This window comes from Platichthys flesus, chromosome 2 (assembly GCF_949316205.1).
Source record: "Platichthys flesus chromosome 2, fPlaFle2.1, whole genome shotgun sequence".
NCBI classification, from domain to species: Eukaryota; Metazoa; Chordata; class Actinopteri; order Pleuronectiformes; family Pleuronectidae; genus Platichthys; species Platichthys flesus.
In genome coordinates this window covers 27,571,119-27,592,855 of record NC_084946.1, presented here as the reverse complement: position 1 = coordinate 27,592,855, position 21,737 = coordinate 27,571,119, and the positions used below count along the sequence as shown (strand labels likewise).

The following is a 21,737-nucleotide window of genomic DNA, read 5'->3' as shown; positions in this document are numbered from 1 at the left end:
TGTTTCAACAGCAGGTTGTATGAACACCTATACAGCTGCTATAGTTGTGAGAAATGATTTGATGCAACTCTTTGGCCATTTGACCCCAGAAGACCTGATAACGACCTGATGATCCTACCTGTTACATTCAGGTGAATTTCATACATTAGACCTGAATCTCACATATCAGCTTGGCTCCTGGCCTGTTGTCTATGTAGAGAGTCATCACACATGGTTCCTGGCTTTGTGTGTCTCAGAGATAGAGTTATTAGAACTTGATAGTTGGCTTTTGTCTACAGCTACGACAAGATGGTTGAAGCCAAAGGTATTTGCATCCATATGGTCCTGGCCATTGCCCTGTTCAAACCTCGAACAGCATATTCTTTCATACCAGATGACCTGTTACGCTGACTTTCAGCCATGTAAAGAACTATTTACAAAATACCAAGAAGCAGCATAGTGTCTAGGCATATGTTCAGCCCTGTTGTTTAAACTGCAGGCTGAATGAACTCCTATAGGCGTGAGAAATGAATTGATGCTGAGTTTAAGCCATATAAATAAAGGAAATCCCCAACTGTTGAATTTACTGGAGAGGAACATGAAAGCAGTCAGTCTTCAGAAAAGCCAGAACACTTACTGATGAAACTTCTGGCTATAACGATTTTATCACGGCAAGCTACCTTCAAGATTTCCGACATTGCCATCAAATCCCTTCTTCTGTGCATCAAACAGTTAATGTTTATAATGGGAACAGTTTTTTGCACTGATTCCCTAACTACCTTTTCGCGAACAATATACCAAAGACCTTATCTCTTTGAGAGGCTGGACAGGCATCCTCCATGAATTTTTTTACAATATCTGGTTTGTCCAAAATGTATGACTGTATACATTCCAACAGAAACCTTTGAGCTCAGATCAGATGGTACAAGGGTGTGCAAGACTTGTCGCCACATCTCATTCTACAAACAACCACATAAGAGGTCTGCACTGAGGTAGAAATATGGCTCTGCCTTGCTAAGAAAAGTGAAATATTCCAGCAGTAAAGAGTATGTCTATCCAATACAACCGTACTGTTACAACAGTTTTGTAAGGTCTCTGGAATCACTTGTTAAAAGGCCTGAATTTGAAGAGAGATGTGACGAATGGCGAAAACGTAAAATACCTTAGGGTGTGTTAGCAGATGTTTATGATTGACAAGTATGGCAGGATTACCAGTATGTGAATGGAGAGCCCTTTTTTTGGCCTTTATGCTGAATGTGGACTGGTTCCAACCTTTCAAACATGCACCATATTCAGTGGTAGCCATCTACTCTGTCATTTTAAATCTACCTTGTGAAGACCGTTTTAAGGAAGAAAATATGATTCTCGTTGGACTAATAAAATACCAAAGGAGCCATCAGTTAACATAAATGCTTTCATAGATCCCTTGGTTGATGAGCTCTAAGAACTTTGGAATGGCATCATTTTGGAAGACAGCTATTTCAGGTTTACAAAGTGACATCAGATATTCCTGCATCCCGAAAATGTGGAGGCTTTGTTGGACATGGAGCATACAGAGGTAATTGAAATATTCAAACATTTGCTTTGCAATATATAATTTATAAATATTGAACAATGTAGATGCTTATAATTATATATTTGATAGGTCTCTTTCAATGAATGCTCAAGTACAAATATGTTTGTTTAACATATTACATTTAACTCTTGCAGGATGCCATAAGAGTTTGAAGATGTTCAGCAGGAAAGAATTTTGAGCAAAAATGGACAACTCTGGATTTGAGCGGTTTTCATGGGAGCCACGGTCATCAGAGGTTCACATACACTTCACCGGAATAACCAGACGGGCAAGGTAGAAGACAGAGCCGAAAATAATTGAACACCAGTATGGAGCTAGATGGTCAGAACTTTCCTGCTTGAGTTAGGATGATGCGATCACATTTGTAGTCATAGATCCTATGCACAACCTTCTCCTTGGTACAGCAAGACGTGTGTTCCGACTGTGGACAGAACTAGGAATTTTGACAACAAAGATCCTTGATGTACTTCAAACTAGAGTAGAGATCATCAAAGTACCTTACGACGTTGGAAGAATTACGTTTAGAATTTCATCTGGTTTCACAGGACTTACAGCAGATCAGTGGAAAAACTGGAGAACAATTACTCTCTGTTTTGTCTGAAGGGGCTTATTGCCAGCAGCCATTATCACATGTGGTTTAACTTTGTGCAGGCTTGTATCATAATCTGCTCCAGAGTCATATCCATCAAGAGACTGGAAGTAGTGGACAGATACCTGCAGTCTTTTCTCTCAAAATTTGTCGAACTGTTTGGCCCATTGCACTGCACCCCGAACATGCATTTACACCTTCATTTGAAAGAGTGCATATTGGACTATGGACCAGTTTATTCTTTCTAGTGTTTTTCATTTGAGAGTTGTTATGGAATACTGGGAAAGTTTAAGAACAACAATAGGACTATTGACGTTCAAATGATGAGGCAATTTCAGCAGAGTCCACAGCTTAGTATGCCATGGACATGTGAATATGGTGCTGAGATTGCTAATATTATGGGAGGACAAAGGGTTGGAACTTTGACACGTTATGACAAAACCGATATGCTTTGTGTGAAGCACAGTGTTTTTGGTGTCTTCTTTTAGGAAACTGTACAGTGGTGCCACGCTCTCCATTTCAACATATTACCTTGGATGAGCTTGACAGGCATGCAATGTTTTCCATGTATCATCAGATGTATCCTGAAAAACTGTATCACTGACGTTAACTGATTTGCCATGAACTTAAAAAGGGTAACACATTTGGATGTAACATACTCCATAGATAGAACTAGATCGGAAAGGTCAGCATATGGTGACGACCCCTTCCATCCTCACATGGACACTAGTTGTCCCTGTTCTTCCTTCCCCAGACCTGTAGGTGGCGTGGGCGTCAGCGTCAATCAGAGCAAACCTCATACTAACTTTGTTAGTTTTTCATTCTTTCATGAGTGAGTTTGTATTTATTATTGTTTACTAGTTTTCTTTATTTGTTGAGATGTGCTTTATGAATAAAGATGTGACTTAGTATTATTTTAAAGGCATCTATCTGATTTAACTTTAATTGTTACTGTATGTTGTGAATGTAGGATAACACACTCTGTTTCTCACTGAATCTCCTCTTAACACCAAGTGTGAACAGGCCGCTGTGGAATGCAGTAAAACCTGAAACACCTACAACTTCCTCCTCAATCACAACCAGCTCCTCCCAGTCAGGAGAAGTCTTTGTCTCCTCCCTTCACAGACATATAAGTGTAAGGACCAGTTAATATCAAGCTGTGAACTGTGGGAGCTGAGTCACTGCTGGAAGTGAACAAGAGGGTGAGGAGCAGAGATCTGTATCTGCTCAGAGGAAGATAATCTGTTCTACAGTCTCTGGCAGCAGCTGAAATGGCGCAGCAAGGAATTCAACTGGACAGAGTTAGATTCTGCTGTTCGATCTGTCTGGATCTACTGAAGGATCCGGTGACTACTGGCTGTGGACACAGCTACTGTAAGAGCTGTATTAACAACCACTGGGACCATGGGGAGGAGAGAGGAAGCTACAGCTGCCCTCAGTGTAGACAGACCTTCACACCGAGGCCTGTCCTGGGGAAAAACACCATGTTAGCTGCTTTAGTGGAGGAGCTGAAGAAGACTGGACTCCAAGCTGCTCCTGCTGATCACTGCTATGCTGGACCTGAAGATGTGGCCTGTGATGTCTGCACTGGGAGAAAACGGAAAGCTTGTAAGTCCTGTTTGGATTGTTTGGACTCTTATTGTGAAAATCACCTCCAGCCTCATCTTCAGTCAGCTCCATTTAAGAAGCACAAGCTGGTGGAGCCCTCGGAGAAGCTCCAGGAGAACATCTGCTCTCGTCACGACGAGGTGATGAAGATGTTCTGCCGCACTGATCAGCAGTGTATCTGTTATCTCTGCTCTGTGGATGAACATAAAGACCACGACACAGTGTCAGCTGCAGCAGAAAGGACTGAGAGGCAGAGAGAGCTCGGGCTGAGGAGACAAACAATCCAACAGAGAGTCCAGGACACAGAGAAAGATGTGAAGCTGCTTCAACAGGAGGAGGAGGCCATCAATGGCTCTGCTGATAAAGCAGTGAAGAACAGGGAGAAGATGTTCACCCAGCTGATCCGTCTGCTGGAGAAAAGAAGCTCTGATGTGAAGCAGCAGATCAGATCCCAGCAGGAAACTGAAGTGAGTCGAATCAGAGAGCTTCAGGAGAGACTGGAGCAGGAGATCACTGAGCTGAAGAGGAAAGACCAGGAACTGAAGCAGCTCTCAGACACAGAGGACCACAACCAGTTTCTACACAACTACCCCTCACTGTCACCACTCAGTGAATCTACACACTCATCCAGCCTTAGGATCCGTCCTCTGAGGAACTTTGCGGGCGTGACAGCAGCTGTGTCACAGGTCAGAGGTCGACTACAGGACATTCTGAGTGAGACAGAGATTTTACAGATTGTGTCTCAAGTGGATGTTTTACTGCAACAACCAGAACCAGAGACCAGAGCTGACTTCTTAAGATATTCACAGGAAATCACACTGGATCCCGACACAGTTAACAAATATCTGTTATTATCTGAGGGAAACAGAAAAATAACATATGAGGGAGTGGAATCAGAATCAGAATCAGAACAGTCTATTTCTGAACACCCAGACGCATTTACTTATATGGATCACGTACTCAGTAGAGAGAGTCTGACTGGACGTTGTTACTGGGAGGTGGAGGTGGAGGTGGGAGGAGCAGTTGGTGTAGCAGTCACCTACAAGAATATCAGAGTAAAAGCAGGCTCAAATCAATGTGGATTTAATGATAAATCTTGGATGTTATGTTGTTTTAAAAACAGTTATGAATTTCTATACAACAGGATCAAGACTGTTGTGTCAGGTCCTGTGTCCTCCAGAGTAGGAGTGTACCTGGATCACAGTGCAGGTGTTCTGTCCTTCTACAGAGTCTCTGACACCATGACTCTCCTCCACAGAGTCCAGACCACATTCACTCAGCCTCTCCATGCTGGAGTTTGGGGTTGTAATCCTGGAGACACAGCTGAGTTATGTGAACTCAAATAGACTTGAGTCATTAAAAGCAGTGATTTAGATTCTGTGTTTAAATCTTTAACTTCTTTTGTCTCCATGTTTGTTGATCAAAGTTCTTCGTGGTGACTTTCTGCTCCTCACAGAGATCAGCTGTCAATCAAACACTGACCTTCCTTTAGCGCACATATTTAGTTCTCACTGTGTAAAGACAGAAATCTATAGTTACACTGACATGAATGTGTTTGAAAGAACTGATGTTGCTGTTGTTTTCTAAATCAATGTAGAAATCAGGTTGTGTGATGTTTTAGAACCTGTGTTGATCCTGATCGTCATCGATGAGCTGATTATTTGTTCTTTTATTTTCCACGTGTGAGATGGAGGTGAAACAAACTGATTGTATGTACATGAACTCTCTGAACAAGAGTCACTGAACAGACTTTACTGATGAAATGATCAATGACCTCAGAGCGTCAACATGTCCAACAGACCAACTGTACTTTATTTCAGGCATTAGTATGTTTATTAATCTAATTAATACATTGTAACAGTAGTAAAGTGTAATGTACCTTCAAGACATTCTGTGTTGTCCAGATACCAAAGTCCATTATATCCTTAAGTCATTTGTAAAGCATGGACTGTGCAGGAGCTTCTCCAAACTCATTAGTGACTGTTCAGGTGCCAGTGGCCTCTGATGGATTCATGTGTGACAGGATAGTCTCCGTTCAGCCGGGTGTTAATGTTGGAGCGTATGTTAGCAAAAAAACGAGGGTCATAGGAAACGTCCATCTACGTTGTGTATGAGTGTTTGCTGATCACCATGTTCCACGTGCTCCACCTCCACCCACACGGACCCTGAACTGAAGATAAATCACTGATCTATGTATTAATCCACCTGTGGGTTTGAGAGGATAACGTTGAGAGTCAGTGTCAGAATATTACACATATAATCACTTCAGATTTAATGAATAATATCATTAACATATGGAGGATTGCTTTTTATTTGATTTGAATTCATCATTAAGGATTTCAATTCTTTTCCTTAATTGTTTTTGATTGTATTTTAATTTTGTTGGGATTTTAATAAAGTTACAAACAAATTCATTCTCTGTGTTTTTTATTAATACATGTTGTACAAACATGGTGCAAAACACAAACTATTCAAACAATACTAGAGTACTATTTACAAAGTGCAAAGAACCAGCATAGTGTCTTGGCCTTTGACCAGCCCTGTTGTTTCAACAGCAGGCTGTATGAACACCTATACAGCTGCTATAGTTGTGGGAAATGATTTGATGCAACTCTTTGGCGCCAGAGGGGGGCGGCCCTGTGGCATTCGACCCCAGAAGACCTGATAACGACCTGATGATCCTACCTGTTACATTCAGGTGAATTTCAAACATCAGACCCGAATCTCACATATCAGCTTTGCTCCTGGCCTTTTGTCTATGTTGAGAGTCATCACACATGGTTCCTGGCTTTTGTGTGTCTCAGAGATAGAGTTATTAGAACTTGATAGTTGGCTTTTGTCTACAGCCACGACAAGATGGTTGAAGACAAAGGTATTTGCATCCATATGGTCCTGGCCATAGCCCTGTTCAAGCCCCAGACAGCATATTCTTTCATACCTGATGACCTGTTACGCTGACTTTCAGCCACCTAGATAACTATTTACAAAATGCAAAGAAGCAGCATAGTGTCTTGGCATATGTTCAGCCCTGTTGTTTAAACTGCAGGCTGAATGAACTCCTATAGGTGTGAGAAACAAATTGATGCTGACTTTTAGCCGTGTAAATAAAGAAAGTCCCAAACTATCAAATTCTTCTTTATCCATAACAAATGTATATACAAACACTGATAAACAAAATAAGTAATAGAACAAGGTGCAGAACAAGTTACAAAACAACAGAGTCCAAAATACAACCTATAACTATATACTGTACTAACTATTGACAAATTACAGTAGTTTGCAACATAAGCCACATTGTCGGACGGGTTGTAATGCATCAGGGTGTATACGTGATGCATTGTTGATTGTTGGTTTTCTTTGGGCTGATTCTTGGCCATAAAAACCATCGTTTTCCCCCAGCAAGTGAATTTGTTTTGTGGTGGTGGAGATGGACCAGGTTCCTTAGGTCCTGTACATAGTTCCTGTATAGATGTTGCCTCGAGCTTAGAGAGCACATCGGTAACGGAACTGTTAGGAATTAAAATTTGAGTTATTGATGGTCTGACTGAACTCTTAACAAATAAAGACAGGACGGGGGGCAGGAACAGTTTGGGCCAGATAAATTCAAACAAATGATTAATAATAACCTTTTCTTCCTAGTAACTAATCTTGATATTAAGATGTTTGTGCTTCACAGTTTTGTTTTGTTGTTTTGGTTAAGTTGTTTTGAATGTCTGTACAAACTGAACATTTTAGCTGATATAGCAGGAAACCAATCATCTTTTCTCCAATTGTAAACACCACTGGCCTACATAGCATCAGCTGTGTCAAGGCTGGTCAAGAGATGAACATTTTGCCTCGCAACTATCAGATGAGGCGAGACTGGGAGACTTTGCTCCTTGTCACTTCCTGGATTCCAGTGCCAAAAGGCGTGGACTCGCCTGGCTAATTCGAGGAGGAAGAACCAAGACCTACTTCTATAAAATAGACAGGCGCCAGCTGGTTGAGGTGTTCTGATGCGACTTGAGACTGCTATGTACTGCTAGTGTGTCAGCCAGTGTGTTGGAGGTCCATTGTTGTGCTGATAGATACCTTTCATTGCTTTCTAAATAAATACTTGGTTGAACAAACCGAGCTCGGCTCATCTTTTCATATTTAGGACAAACCAACACGCAACGACAGAACTCTGGTCTTGCTCTATCCGTCTTCCCCTCTTCTGTGAACAAGGAGATGTCAGTACCATGAAGGCTGTAGGGGTGGAAGCCAATAAAACGAGGAGAGGCCTCGGTTGCTGAGGTGGATGACTCGGGGAGAGGGCGTTCCGATGAGTCCGTCTCAGTCAAAATGGATTAGCATATATTGGCCTTTAGACAGAGTTTAAGAAATAAGGTTCAGGGACTGTGGAACAAGCTTCCTGAGGAAATGCAGCTGATTTTAAATTTTAGCTTGTCTGTTTTCCTGAATCTGTGAAAAGGCATTAGAACTGAAACTCTAAACAATAAAGAAAGGCAGGAACAGTTTCAGATGGGTCAGATATATGGCTTTCAAACAAATGAGTTTTATAACTGTGGCTGCTTAGTGTTTATCATTCATCTTTAACTTGGTCTTATTTCTAACTTTTTATATTATATAATGACTCCCTTGGATTAATTTGACATCACACAGAGTTCAAGTAGCTGTCCCAGGTTCTGGGGGAAAGACAGTGACATTCTTTTCTTCAGTTGTTTTGGTTTCGTTGTTTTGAATGTTTACACAAACAGAACATTTCAGCCGATTTACAGCAGGAACATAACATTCTTTATTCAAATGAAACCTTTGACCTACAAGACATCAGCTGTGTCAAGGCTATCATGAGGAGAACATTAAGCCTAGCAACTATCAGAGGAGGAGCGAAACGGAGATGTTCATCTCTTCTTGGATTCCAGTGCCAAGAGGGTGGACTACGCTCAATCGAGGAAAAACCAAGGAAGACTTCTCCTCGTTATTGACCAATCCTGTTATAAAATATTACAGACGCCATCTGTTTGATGCGACTTGTGACTGTCCGGTGCTGAGTGCCGGGCAGTGTGTTGGGTGCCCATTGTTTTGCGTTTCATACCTTTTCATTGCTTGTTAAATAAATACTTGATTGAACCAAACCGAGTCCTGCTCTTCTCATATTTAGGATAAACGAACACGCGACAACACGGTTGTGTCGGTAACTTCCTTTAAATCGAAACCTAAAACCTCCTTTTATCGAACCAAATTCCATGATTTTAACTAATTCTAGTTTTCTTATTGTTATGTGTTGTCATGCTCAAATTTCTGTCTTCTTTAAGATCATTGTCCCCGCAGCGGTCGGACTTTTAAACCAGCTGTAGCCCTGGTGTATGGCATTCACACGTTTCAATATATTTTAGTTTTTTAACAAAGGACTAATGGATTGTTAGTGCTCTTTTTATGTATTTATGTATTGTTATGTATATGTTTTGTAATTTACTGTTTGCAAAGAAAATGGTCCTTCGGGGAAAGTAAAGACGACCTAACTTAACCTTTATTCTACTTTGTTGGTTTGATTTTGTTATTTTTGCGAGTTATTCTTTATTTGTTCTGAGATGTGCATCTTATAAATAAAGATGTGATTCATTATTATTAAATGCATCTATTTGATTTGACACTAATTGTTACTGTATGTTGTGATTGAAGAATAATAAACTCTGCCTCTCACTGAAAGCTCCTCTTAACACCAAGTGTGAACAGGCCGCTGTGTTATGCAGTTAAACCTGAAAAGAGAAAAAGAACCTCTTCCTGAAACACAACCAGCTCCTCCCAGTCAGGACTTGTATGTGTCTCCTCCCTTCACAGACGCGTCAGTGTAAGGACCAGTGAACAACCAGCTGTGAACTGTGGGAGATGAGTCACTGCAGGAAGTGAACGAAGGGGAGGGGCAGAGATCTGTTTCTGCTCAGAGGAAGTGAATCTGTTCTACAGTCTCTGGCAGCAGCTGAAATGGAGCAGCAAGAAATTAAACTTGACAGACAAAGATTCTGCTGTTTGATCTGTCTGGATCTACTGAAGGATCCGGTGACTACTGGCTGTGGACACAGCTACTGTAAGAGCTGTATTAACAACCACTGGGACAATGGGGAGGAGAGAGGAAGCTACAGCTGCCCTCAGTGTAGACAGACCTTCACACCGAGGCCTGTCCTGGGGAAAAGCACCATGTTAGCTGATGTAGTGGAGGAGCTGAAGAAGACTGGATTCCAAGCTGATGAACATAAAGACCACGAAGTAGTGTCAGCTGCAGCAGAAAGGACTGTGAGGCAGAGGGAGCTCGCGCTGAGGAGACAGACAATCCAGCAGAGAGTCCAGGACACAGAGAAAGACATGAAGCTGCTTCAACAGGAGGAGGAGGCCATCAATAGCTCTGCTGATAAAGCAGTGGAGGACAGTGAGGAGATCTTCACTGAGATGATCCGTCTGCTGGAGAAAAGAAGCTCTGATGTGATACAGCAGATCAGATCCCAGCAGCAAACTGAAGTGAGTCGAGTCAGAGAGCTTCAGGAGAGACTGGAACAGGAGATCACTGAGCTGAAGAGGAAAGACCAGGAACTGAAGCAGCTCTCAGACACAGAGTACCACTACCAGTTTCTACACAGCTACCCCTCACGGTCACCGCTCAGTGGATCTACACACTCATCCATCATCAGGATCCGTCCCCTGAGGTACTTTGAGGACATAACAGCAGCTGTGTCACAGGTCAGAGGTCGACTACAGGACATTCTGAGTGAGACACAGACAGAGATTTTACAGATTGGGTCTCAAGTGAATGTTTTACTGCGACAACCAGATCCAGAGACCAGAGCTGACTTCTTAAGATATTCACAGGAAATCACACTGGATCCAAACACAGCAAATAAAGAGCTGTTATTATCTGAGGGAAACAGAAAAGTAAAACGTATCAGTGTAGAACAGTCTTATTCTGAACACCCAGACAGATTCACTTATTGGGATCAGATCCTGAGTAGAGAGAGTCTGAGTGGACGTTGTTACTGGGAGGTGGAGGTGGGAGGGAGAGCAGCTGGTGTAGCAGTCACATACAAGAATATCAGCAGAGCAGGGAAGTCACATGAATGTGCATTTGGATTAAATGATAAATCTTGGATGTTATTTTGTCATGAAAAAAGTTATATCTTTCATTACAACAGCATCAACACTCGATTGTCAGTTCCTCGGTCCTCCAGAGTAGGAGTGTACCTGGATCACAGTGCAGGTGTTCTGTCCTTCTACAGAGTCTCTGACACCATGACTCTCCTCCACAGAGTCCAGACCACATTCATTCAGCCTCTCTATGCTGGACTTAGGATTCGTTATCCTGGAGACACAGCTGATCTCTGTAAACTGAAATAGACTTGAGTCATTAAAAGCAGTGATTTAGATTCTGTGTTTAAATCTTTAACTTCTTTTGTCTCCATGTTTGTTGATCAAAGTTCTTCGTGGTGACTTTCTGCTCCACACAGAGATCAGCTGTCAATCAAACACTGACCTTCCTTTATCACACATATTTAGTTCTCACTGTGTAAAGACAGAAATCAGAAACCTATGAATCGCTGACATGAATGTGTTTGAAATAACTTATTTTGCTTTTGTTTTCTAAATCAATGTAGAAATCAGGTTGTGTGATGTTTTAGAACCTGTGTTGATCCTGATCCTCATCGATGAGCTGATTATTTGTTCTTTTATTTTCCACGTGTGAGATGGAGGTGAAACAAACTGATTGTATGTACATGAACTCTCTGAACAAGAGTCACTGAACAGACTTTACTGATGAAATGATCAATGACCTCAGAGCGTCAACATGTCAAACAGATCAACTGTACTTTATTTCAGGCATTAGTATGTTTATTAATCTAATTAATATATTGTAACTGTACTAAAGTGTAATGTACCTTCAAGACATTCTGTGTTGTCCAGATACCAAAGTCCATTATAACCTTAAGTCATTTGTAAAGCATGGACCGTGCAGGAGCTTCTCCAAACTCATGAGTGACTGTTCAGGTGCCAGTGCCCTCTGATGGATTCATGTGTGACAGGATAGTCTCCGTTCAGCCGGGTGTTAATGTTGGAGCGTATGTTAGCAAAAAACGAGGGTCGTAGGAATCGTCCATCTAACACAACACATTACAGAAATGCGCAGCAAATAGACAAACGCACTGCAAATAGACAAACACGCTGCAAATAGACAAACGTGTGGAAGGATGCTGCTGCTGCGCCAGCTCCAGCTCCCACTGCTCCCACTGCGTGGCTGCGCTGGGGAGCTGGGTCTCTCGCAGCCAGGCTTCGGCCCACCTGACTCTGGTTCAAAACGATATAGTTGCAAGATTGTATCTTCGTCTGCGGTAGCCATATTTCTACAGAGGTAATGGTTAGCTACAAATCTGGGCGCTTGTATCTCGTGAAGGAGGGAGGAGGAAGGGGGATGGGGTGGTTGGGGGGGCGGGGAACTCAAAACAGGTCAATCTGAGGAGGGCTGTTTTAGACAGGGTAAAAAGGTGCTGTTTTAAATTATCCTTGTTGTATTTTGACCAAAATATGTAAGAGACATTGCATTAAGATCCCAAGGAACCATATCAACTGTAGTAAATGGGCATACGATGGGTCCTTTAAATCAAAACTTAAAACCTACTTTTATCAAACCACATTCCATGATTTTACCTCATTCTAGTGTTATTATTGTAATGTGTGGTCATGCTTCAATTTCTGTCTTCTTTAAGATCATTATCCCCTCAGCGGTCATACTTTTAAACCAGCTGTAGCCCTGGTGTTAGGCAATTTTAACAAACGACTAATGGATTGTTAGTGCTCTTTTTATGTATTTTTGTATTGTCATGATGTATATGGGTTGTCTGTGACTACTGTTTAAAAACCAAATGGCCCTTCGGGGACAGTAAAGATAACCTTTACCTTAACTTAACCTTTATTCTCCTTTTTTAGTTTTTCATTTTCCTATGAGAGGGTTTGTATTTCTAATTTTCACAAGTTATTCTTTATTTTTTCTGAGATGTGCATCTTATAAATAAAGATGTGATTCATTATTATTAAATGCATCTAATTGATTTGACTTTAATTGTTACTGTATGTTGTGATTGAAGAATAACACACTCTGCCTCTCACTGAAAGCTCCTCATAAAACTGAGTGTGAACAGGCCGCTGTGTAATGCAGTTAAACCTGAAAAGAAACAAGAACCTCTTCCTGAAACACAACCAGCTCCTCCCAGTCAGGACATGTCTTTCCTCCTCCCTTCACACACGTGTCAGTGTAAGGACCAGTGAACAACCGGCTGTGAACTGTGGGAGATGAGTCACTGCAGGAAGTGAACGTGGGGGAGGGGCAGAGATCTGTTTCTGCTCAGAGGAAGTGAATCTGTTCTACAGTCTCTGGCAGCAGCTGAAATGGAGCAGCAAGAAATTAAACTTGACAGACAAAGATTCTGCTGTTTGATCTGTCTGGATCCACTGAAGGATCCGGTGACTACTGGCTGTGGACACAGCTACTGTAAGAGCTGTATTAACAACCACTGGGACCATGGGGAGGAGAGAGGAAGCTACAGCTGCCCTCAGTGTAGACAGACCTTCACACCGAGGCCTGTCCTGGGGAAAAACACCATGTTAGCTGATTTACTGGAGGAGCTGAAGAAGACTGGACTCCAAGCTGCTCCTGATGATCACTGCTATGCTGGACCTGAAGATGTGGCCTGTGATGTCTGCACTGGGAGAAAACGGAAAGCTTGTAAGTCCTGTTTGGACTCTTATTGTGAAAATCACCTCCAGCCTCATCTTCAGTCAGCTCCATTTAAGAAGCACAAGCTGGTGGAGCCATCGGAGAAGCTCCAGGAGAACCTCTGCTCTCGTCACGACGAGGTGATGAAGATGTTCTGCCGCACTGATCAGCAGTGTATCTGTTATCTCTGCTCTGTGGATGAACATAAAGACCACGACACAGTGTCAGCTGCAGCAGAAAGGACTGAGAGGCAGAGAGAGCTCGGGCTGAGGAGACAAACAATCCAACAGAGAGTCCAGGACACAGAGAAAGATGTGAAGCTGCTTCAACAGGAGGAGGAGGCCATCAATGGCTCTGCTGATAAAGCAGTGAAGAACAGGGAGAAGATGTTCACCCAGCTGATCCGTCTGCTGGAGAAAAGAAGCTCTGATGTGAAGCAGCAGATCAGATCCCAGCAGGAAACTGAAGTGAGTCGAATCAGAGAGCTTCAGGAGAGACTGGAGCAGGAGATCACTGAGCTGAAGAGGAAAGACCAGGAACTGAAGCAGCTCTCAGACACAGAGGACCACAACCAGTTTCTACACAACTACCCCTCACTGTCACCACTCAGTGAATCTACACACTCATCCAGCATCAGGATCCGTCCTCTGAGGAACTTTGCAGGCGTGACAGCAGCTGTGTCACAGGTCAGAGGTCGACTACAGGACATTCTGAGTGAGACAGAGATTTTACAGATTGTGTCTCAAGTGGATGTTTTACTGCAACAACCAGATCCAGAGACTAGAGCTGACTTCTTAAGATATTCACAGGAAATCACACTGGATCCCGACACAGTTAACAAATATCTGTTATTATCTGAGGGAAACAGAAAAATAACATATGAGGGAGTGGAATCAGAATCAGAATCAGAACAGTCTTATTCTGAACACCCAGACGTATTAACTTATATGGATCACGTACTCAGTAGAGAGAGTCTGACTGGACGTTGTTACTGGGAGGTGGAGGTGGAGGTGGGAGGAGCAGTTGGTGTAGCAGTCACCTACAAGAATATCAGAGTAAAAGCAGGCTCAAATCAATGTGGATTTAATGATAAATCTTGGATGTTATATTGTTTTGAAGACAGTTATGAATTTCATTACAACAGGATCAAGACTCCAGTGTCAGGTCCTGTGTCCTCCAGAGTAGGAGTGTACCTGGATCACAGTGCAGGTGTTCTGTCCTTCTACAGAGTCTCTGACACCATGACTCTCCTCCACAGAGTCCAGACCACATTCACTCAGCCTCTCCATGCTGGAGTTTGGGGTTGTTCTCCTGGAGACACAGCTGAGTTATGTGAACTCAAATAGACTTGAGTCATTAAAAGCAGTGATTTAGATTCTGTGTTTAAATCTTTAACTTCTTTTGTCTCCATGTTTGTTGATCAAAGTTCTTCGTGGTGACTTTCTGCTCCTCACAGAGATCAGCTGTCAATCAAACACTGACCTTCCTTTATCGCACACATTTAGTTCTCACTGTGTAAAGACAGAAATCTATAGTTACACTGACATGAATGTGTTTGAAAGAACTGATGTTGCTGTTGTTTTCTAAATCAATGTAGAAATCAGGTTGTGTGATGTTTTAGAACCTGTGTTGATCCTGATCGTCATCGATGAGCTGATTATTTGTTCTTTTATTTTCCACGTGTGAGATGGAGGTGAAACAAACTGATTGTATGTACATGAACTCTCTGAACAAGAGTCACTGAACAGACTTTACTGATGAAATGATCAATGACCTCAGAGCGTCAACATGTCCAACAGATCAACTGTACTTTATTTCAGGCATTAGTATGTTTATTAATCTAATTAATACATTGTAACAGTAGTAAAGTGTAATGTACCTTCAAGACATTCTGTGTTGTCCAGATACCAAAGTCCATTATATCCTTAAGTCATTTGTAAAGCATGGACTGTGCAGGAGCTTCTCTAAACTCAAGGTGCCAGTGGCCTCTGTTGGATTCATGTGTGACAGGATAGTCTCCGTTCAGCCGGGCGTTAACAATGGAACGTATGTTAGCAAAAAACGAATGTCGTAGGAAACGTCCACCTACGTTGTGTGTGAGTGTTTGCTGATCACCATGTTCCACGTGCTCCACCTCCACCCACACGGACCCTGAACTGAAGATAAATCACTGATCTATGTATTAATCCACCTGTGGGTTTGAGAGGATAACGTTGAGAGTCAGTGTCAGAATATTACACATATAATCACTTTAGATTTAATGAATAATATCATTAACACATGGAGGATTGCTTTTTATTTGATTTGAATTAATCATTAAGGATTTCAATTCTTTTCCTTAATTGTTTTTGATTGTATTTTAATTTTGTTGGGATTTTAATAAAGTTACAAACAAATTCATTCTCTGTGTTTTTTATTAACACATGTTGTACAAACATGGTGCAAAACACAAACTATTCAAACAATACTAGAGTACTATTTACAAAGTGCAAAGAACCAGCATAGTGTCTTGGCCTTTGACCAGCCCTGTTGTTTCAACAGCAGGCTGTATGAACACCTATACAGCTGCTATAGTTGTGGGAAATGATTTGATGCAACTCTTTGGCGCCAGAGGGGGGCGGCCCTGTGGCATTCGACCCCAGAAGACCTGATAACGACCTGATGATCCTACCTGTTACATTCAGGTGAATTTCAAACATCAGACCCGAATCTCACATATCAGCTTTGCTCCTGGCCTTTTGTCTATGTTGAGAGTCATCACACATGGTTCCTGGCTTTTGTGTGTCTCAGAGATAGAGTTATTAGAACTTGATAGTTGGCTTTTGTCTACAGCCACGACAAGATGGTTGAAGACAAAGGTATTTGCATCCATATGGTCCTGGCCATAGCCCTGTTCAAGCCCCAGACAGCATATTCTTTCATACCTGATGACCTGTTACGCTGACTTTCAGCCACCTAGATAACTATTTACAAAATGCAAAGAAGCAGCATAGTGTCTTGGCATATGTTCAGCCCTGTTGTTTAAACTGCAGGCTGAATGAACTCCTATAGGTGTGAGAAACAAATTGATGCTGACTTTTAGCCGTGTAAATAAAGAAAGTCCCAAACTATCAAATTCTTCTTTATCCATAACAAATGTATATACAAACACTGATAAACAAAATAAGTAATAGAACAAGGTGCAGAACAAGTTACAAAACAACAGAGTCCAAAATACAACCTATAACTATATACTGTACTAACTATTGACAAATTACAGTAGTTTGCAACATAAGCCACATTGTCGGACGGGTTGTAATGCATCAGGGTGTATACGTGATGCATTGTTGATTGTTGGTTTTCTTTGGGCTGATTCTTGGCCATAAAAACCATCGTTTTCCCCCAGCAAGTGAATTTGTTTTGTGGTGGTGGAGATGGACCAGGTTCCTTAGGTCCTGTACATAGTTCCTGTATAGATGTTGCCTCGAGCTTAGAGAGCACATCGGTAACGGAACTGTTAGGAATTAAAATTTGAGTTATTGATGGTCTGACTGAACTCTTAACAAATAAAGACAGGAAGGGGGGCAGGAACAGTTTGGGCCAGATAAATTCATACAAATGATTAATAATAACCTTTTCTTCCTAGTAACTAATCTTGATATTAAGATGTTTGTGCTTCACAGTTTTGTTTTGTTGTTTTGGTTAAGTTGTTTTGAATGTCTGTACAAACTGAACATTTTAGCTGATATAGCAGGAAACCAATCATCTTTTCTCCAATTGTAAACACCACTGGCCTACATAGCATCAGCTGTGTCAAGGCTGGTCAAGAGATGAACATTTTGCCTCGCAACTATCAGATGAGGTGAGACTGGGAGACTTTGCTCCTTGTCACTTCCTGGATTCCAGTGCCAAAAGGCGTGGACTCGCCTGGCTAATTCGAGGAGGAAGAACCAAGACCTACTTCTATAAAATAGACAGGCGCCAGCTGGTTGAGGTGTTCTGATGCGACTTGAGACTGCTATGTACTGCTAGTGTGTCAGCCAGTGTGTTGGAGGTCCATTGTTGTGCTGATAGATACCTTTCATTGCTTTCTAAATAAATACTTGGTTGAACAAACCGAGCTCGGCTCATCTTTTCATATTTAGGACAAACCAACACGCAACGACAGAACTCTGGTCTTGCTCTATCCGTCTTCCCCTCTTCTGTGAACAAGGAGATGTCAGTACCATGAAGGCTGTAGGGGTGGAAGCCAATAAAACGAGGAGAGGCCTCGGTTGCTGAGGTGGATGACTCGGGGAGAGGGCGTTCCGATGAGTCCGTCTCAGTCAAAATGGATTAGCATATATTGGCCTTTAGACAGAGTTTTAGAAATAAGGTTCAGGGACTGTGGAACAAGCTTCCTGAGGAAATGCAGCTGATTTTAAATTTTAGCTTGTCTGTTTTCCTGAATCTGTGAAAAGGCATTAGAACTGAAACTCTAAACAATAAAGAAAGGCAGGAACAGTTTCAGATGGGTCAGATATATGGCTTTCAAACAAATGAGTTTTATAACTGTGGCTGCTTAGTGTTTATCATTCATCTTTAACTTGGTCTTATTTCTAACTTTTTATATTATATAATAACTCCCTTGGATTAATTTGACTTCACACAGAGTTCAAGTAGCTGTCCCAGGTTCTGGGGGAAAGACAGTGACATTCTTTTCTTCAGTTGTTTTGGTTTCGTTGTTTTGAATGTTTACACAAACAGAACATTTCAGCCGATTTACAGCAGGAACATAATATTCTTTATTCAAATGAAACCATTGACCTACAAGACATCAGCTGTGTCAAGGCTGTCATGAGGAGAACATTTAGCTTATCAACTATCAGAGGAGGAGCGAAACGGAGATGCTCATCACTTCTTGGATTCCAGTGCCAAGAGGGTGGACTACGCTCAATCGAGGAAAAACCAAGGAAGACTTCTCCTCGTTATTGACCAATCCTGTTATAAAATATTACAGACGCCATCTGTTTGATGCGACTTGTGACTGTCCGGTGCTGAGTGCCGGGCAGTGTGTTGGGTGCCCATTGTTTTGCGTTTCATACCTTTTCATAGTTTGTTAAATAAATATTTGATTGAACCAAACCGAGTCCTGCTCTTCTCATATTTAGGATAAACGAACACGCAACAACACTGTTGTGTCGTTAACTTCCTTTAAATCGAAACCTAAAACCTCCTTTTATCGAACCAAATTCCATGATTTTAACTAATTCTAGTTTTCTTATTGTTATGTGTTGTCATGCTCAAATTTCTGTCTTCTTTAAGATCATTGTCCCCGCAGCGGTCGGACTTTTAAACCAGCTGTAGCCCTGGTGTATGGCATTCACACGTTTCAATATATTTTAGTTTTTAAACGAAGGACTAATGGATTGTTAGTGTTCTTTTTATGTATTTATGTATTGTTATGATGTGTATACGTTTTGTGTGACTACTGTTTGCAAAGAAAATGGTCCTTCGGGGAAAGTAAAGACGACCTAACCTTAACTTAACCTTTATTCTACTTTGTTGGTTTGATTTTGTTATTTTTGCGAGTTCTTCTTTATTTGTTCTGAGATGTGCATCTTATAAATAAAGATGTGATTCATTATTATTAAATGGATCTAATTGATTTGACTTTAATTGTTACTGTATGTTGTGATTGAAGAATAACACACTCTGCCTCTCACTGAAAGGTCCTCATAAAACTGAGTGTGAACAGGCCGCTGTGTAATGCAGTTAAACCTGAAAAGAAACAAGAACCTCTTCCTGAAACACAACCAGCTCCTCCCAGTCAGGACATGTCTTTTCTCCTCCCTTCACACACGTGTCAGTGTAAGGACCAGTGAACAACCGGCTGTGAACTGTGGGAGATGAGTCACTGCAGGAAGTGAACGTGGGGGAGGGGCAGAGATCTGTTTATGTTCAGAGGGAGTGACCTTGTTCAACAGTCTCTGGCAGCAGCTGAAATGGCGGACAGACAAAGATTCTGCTGTCCGATCTGTCTGGATCTACTGAAGGATCCAGTGACTACTGGCTGTGGACACAGCTACTGTAAGAGCTGTATTAACAACCACTGGGACAATGGGGAGGAGAGAGGAAGCTACAGCTGCCCTCAGTGTAGACAGACTTTCACACCGAGGCCTGTCCTGGAAAAAAGCACCATGTTAGCTGATTTAGTGGAGGAGCTGAAGAAGAATGGATTCCAAGCTGCTGAACATGAAGACCATGACACAGGGTCAGCTGCAGCAGAAAGGACTGTGAGGCAGAGGGAGCTCGGGCTGAGGAGACAGACAATCCAGCAGAGAGTCCAGGACACAGAGAAAGACGTGAAGCTGCTTGAACAGGAGGAGGAGGCCATCAATAGCTCTGCTGATAAAGCAGTGAAGGACAGTGAGAAGATCTTCAATGAGATGATCCGTCTGCTGGAGAAAAGAAGCTCTGATGTGAAGCAGCAGATCAGATCCCAGCAGGAAACTGAATTGAGTCGAATCAGAGAGCTTCAGGAGAGACTGGAACAGGAGATCACTGAGCTGAAGAGGAAAGACCAGGAACTGAAGCAGCTCTCAGACACAGAGGATCACTACGACTTTCTCCACAACTACCCCTCACTGTCACCACTCAGTGGATCTACACACTCATCTAGCATCAGGATCCGTCCTCTGAGGGACTTTGAGGATGTGACAGCAGCTGTGTCCCAGGTCAGAGGTCGACTACAGGACATTCTGAGTGAGACAGAGATTTTACAGATTGTGTCTCAAGTGGATGTTTTACTGCAACAACCAGAACCAGAGACCAGAGCTGACTTCTTAAAATATTCACAGGAAATCAGACTCGATCCAAACACAGTAAACAGACGTCTGTTATTATCTGAAGGAAACAGAAAAGTAACACATGTGAGAGAAGAACAGTCTTATTCTGATCACCCAGACAGATTCACTGGTTGGTATCAGGTCCTGAGTAGAGAGAGTCTGACTCGACGTTGTTACTGGGAGGTGAAGGTGGAGGTGGGGGTGAGGGTGAGAGGAGGAGTTGGTGTAGCAGTCACATACAAGAATCTCAGCAGAGCATGTGAATTTGGATCAAATGATAAATCTTGGTCATTATATTGTTATGAAAACAGTTATGAATTTCATTACAACAGCATCAAGACTCCAGTGTCAGGTCCTGTGTCCTCCAGAGTAGGAGTGTACCTGGATCACAGTGCAGGTGTTCTGTCCTTCTACAGCGTCTCTGACACCTTGACTCTCCTCCACAGAGTCCAGACCACATTCACTCAGCCGCTCTATGCTGGAGTTAGGGTTTGTAATTATGCATCCACAGCTGAATTGTGTCAACTGAGTTGTGGATGCATGAAGTGAACAGATTTTACTGATGAAATGATCAATGACCTCAGAGCTTCAACATGTCCGACAGGTCAACTACACTATGGTTAGGTCACATTATAATTGTGTAACCTGGTTTGTTTCCATCACGGCTAATCTCTGTAAAGTGTGAGTCCACTCGTCCTCATTGTATTTACATATTTAGTGAACTGGCTTATTTATCTGCTGCTGCCTAGGTATCTGTTCTTTTAAATTTTCCTGATCTATACTAGCAGGTCCATTGGAGAGTGTCCTGATCGAGTCCCTCTGAGGGTTTGTTCTGCAGCTCTCATCACATGTGTTTCTTATACATGTCTATATACATTTAACTATCTTATATATGTATTAAGTTATAAAAATGTAATGTGTGAAGAAGCTGAAAGTTGAAATAAAGAATAAATCAGGTCGGTTCTTTTGTAGTCATTCCAGGATCTCATTCAAAGCTGATGGAGACAAAGGGAAACTCATGTGAGAGAATAACTGAGACAGTTTCCTCCTGAAACTCAAACCTCGACGTTCATGATCAGCCTCTGTCTCTTCAGGGCAGATCACAAAAATACTCATATTCTATTAAGGGTGCTAAATTTACCTTATTCTGCTCTGGCCTCCCCCTGCCAGGAGCTTTTGACCCCCACTGCCTGCCACCACCACTCAAGCTCTACCTCTATTGAACAATAAATATTTGTTAATGCCACCGTCCCACTGTGTTTGTGTTCTGCACTTTGGGTTCGCAAGATCATAACACTACAGGTTTCAGAAAACAAAGGTGACGCTGGACAAAACGCCATACTTACAAAATGGCAGCTCAACATCACTCCTCGAAAATGAGGGAACCAGTTGATCAATCACAACAGAGCGGACCAACTGGCCAATCAGGGCAGACTGAGC

The 21,737-nt window shown here is 42.1% G+C and overlaps 2 protein-coding genes across 3 annotated transcripts; both read left to right on the top strand.

Moving 5' to 3' along the window:
- Positions 1–3,362: 3,362 nt before the first annotated feature.
- LOC133972145 (uncharacterized) lies at positions 3,363–12,175 on the top strand. Its single transcript, XM_062409405.1, has 2 exons — positions 3,363–5,091; positions 9,680–12,175. Exons 1-2 carry the CDS (start codon positions 3,416–3,418, stop codon positions 11,118–11,120), a joined length of 3,117 nt encoding a protein of 1,038 aa, XP_062265389.1. The 5' UTR covers positions 3,363–3,415; the 3' UTR covers positions 11,121–12,175.
- Positions 12,176–12,214: 39 nt separating this feature from the next.
- Positions 12,215–21,254, top strand: LOC133972624 (tripartite motif-containing protein 16-like). Of its 2 annotated transcripts, XM_062410182.1 has the most exons (3): positions 12,846–13,962; positions 17,273–17,292; positions 19,992–21,254. In XM_062410182.1, exons 1-3 carry the CDS (start codon positions 13,164–13,166, stop codon positions 20,844–20,846), a joined length of 1,674 nt encoding a protein of 557 aa, XP_062266166.1. In that variant the 5' UTR covers positions 12,846–13,163; the 3' UTR covers positions 20,847–21,254. The 2 variants fall into 2 exon arrangements, with proteins under 2 accessions (XP_062266160.1, XP_062266166.1); XM_062410176.1 differs by lacking the exons at positions 17,273–17,292; positions 19,992–21,254 and having other exon boundaries at positions 12,215–15,881.
- Positions 21,255–21,737: the final 483 nt, after the last annotated feature.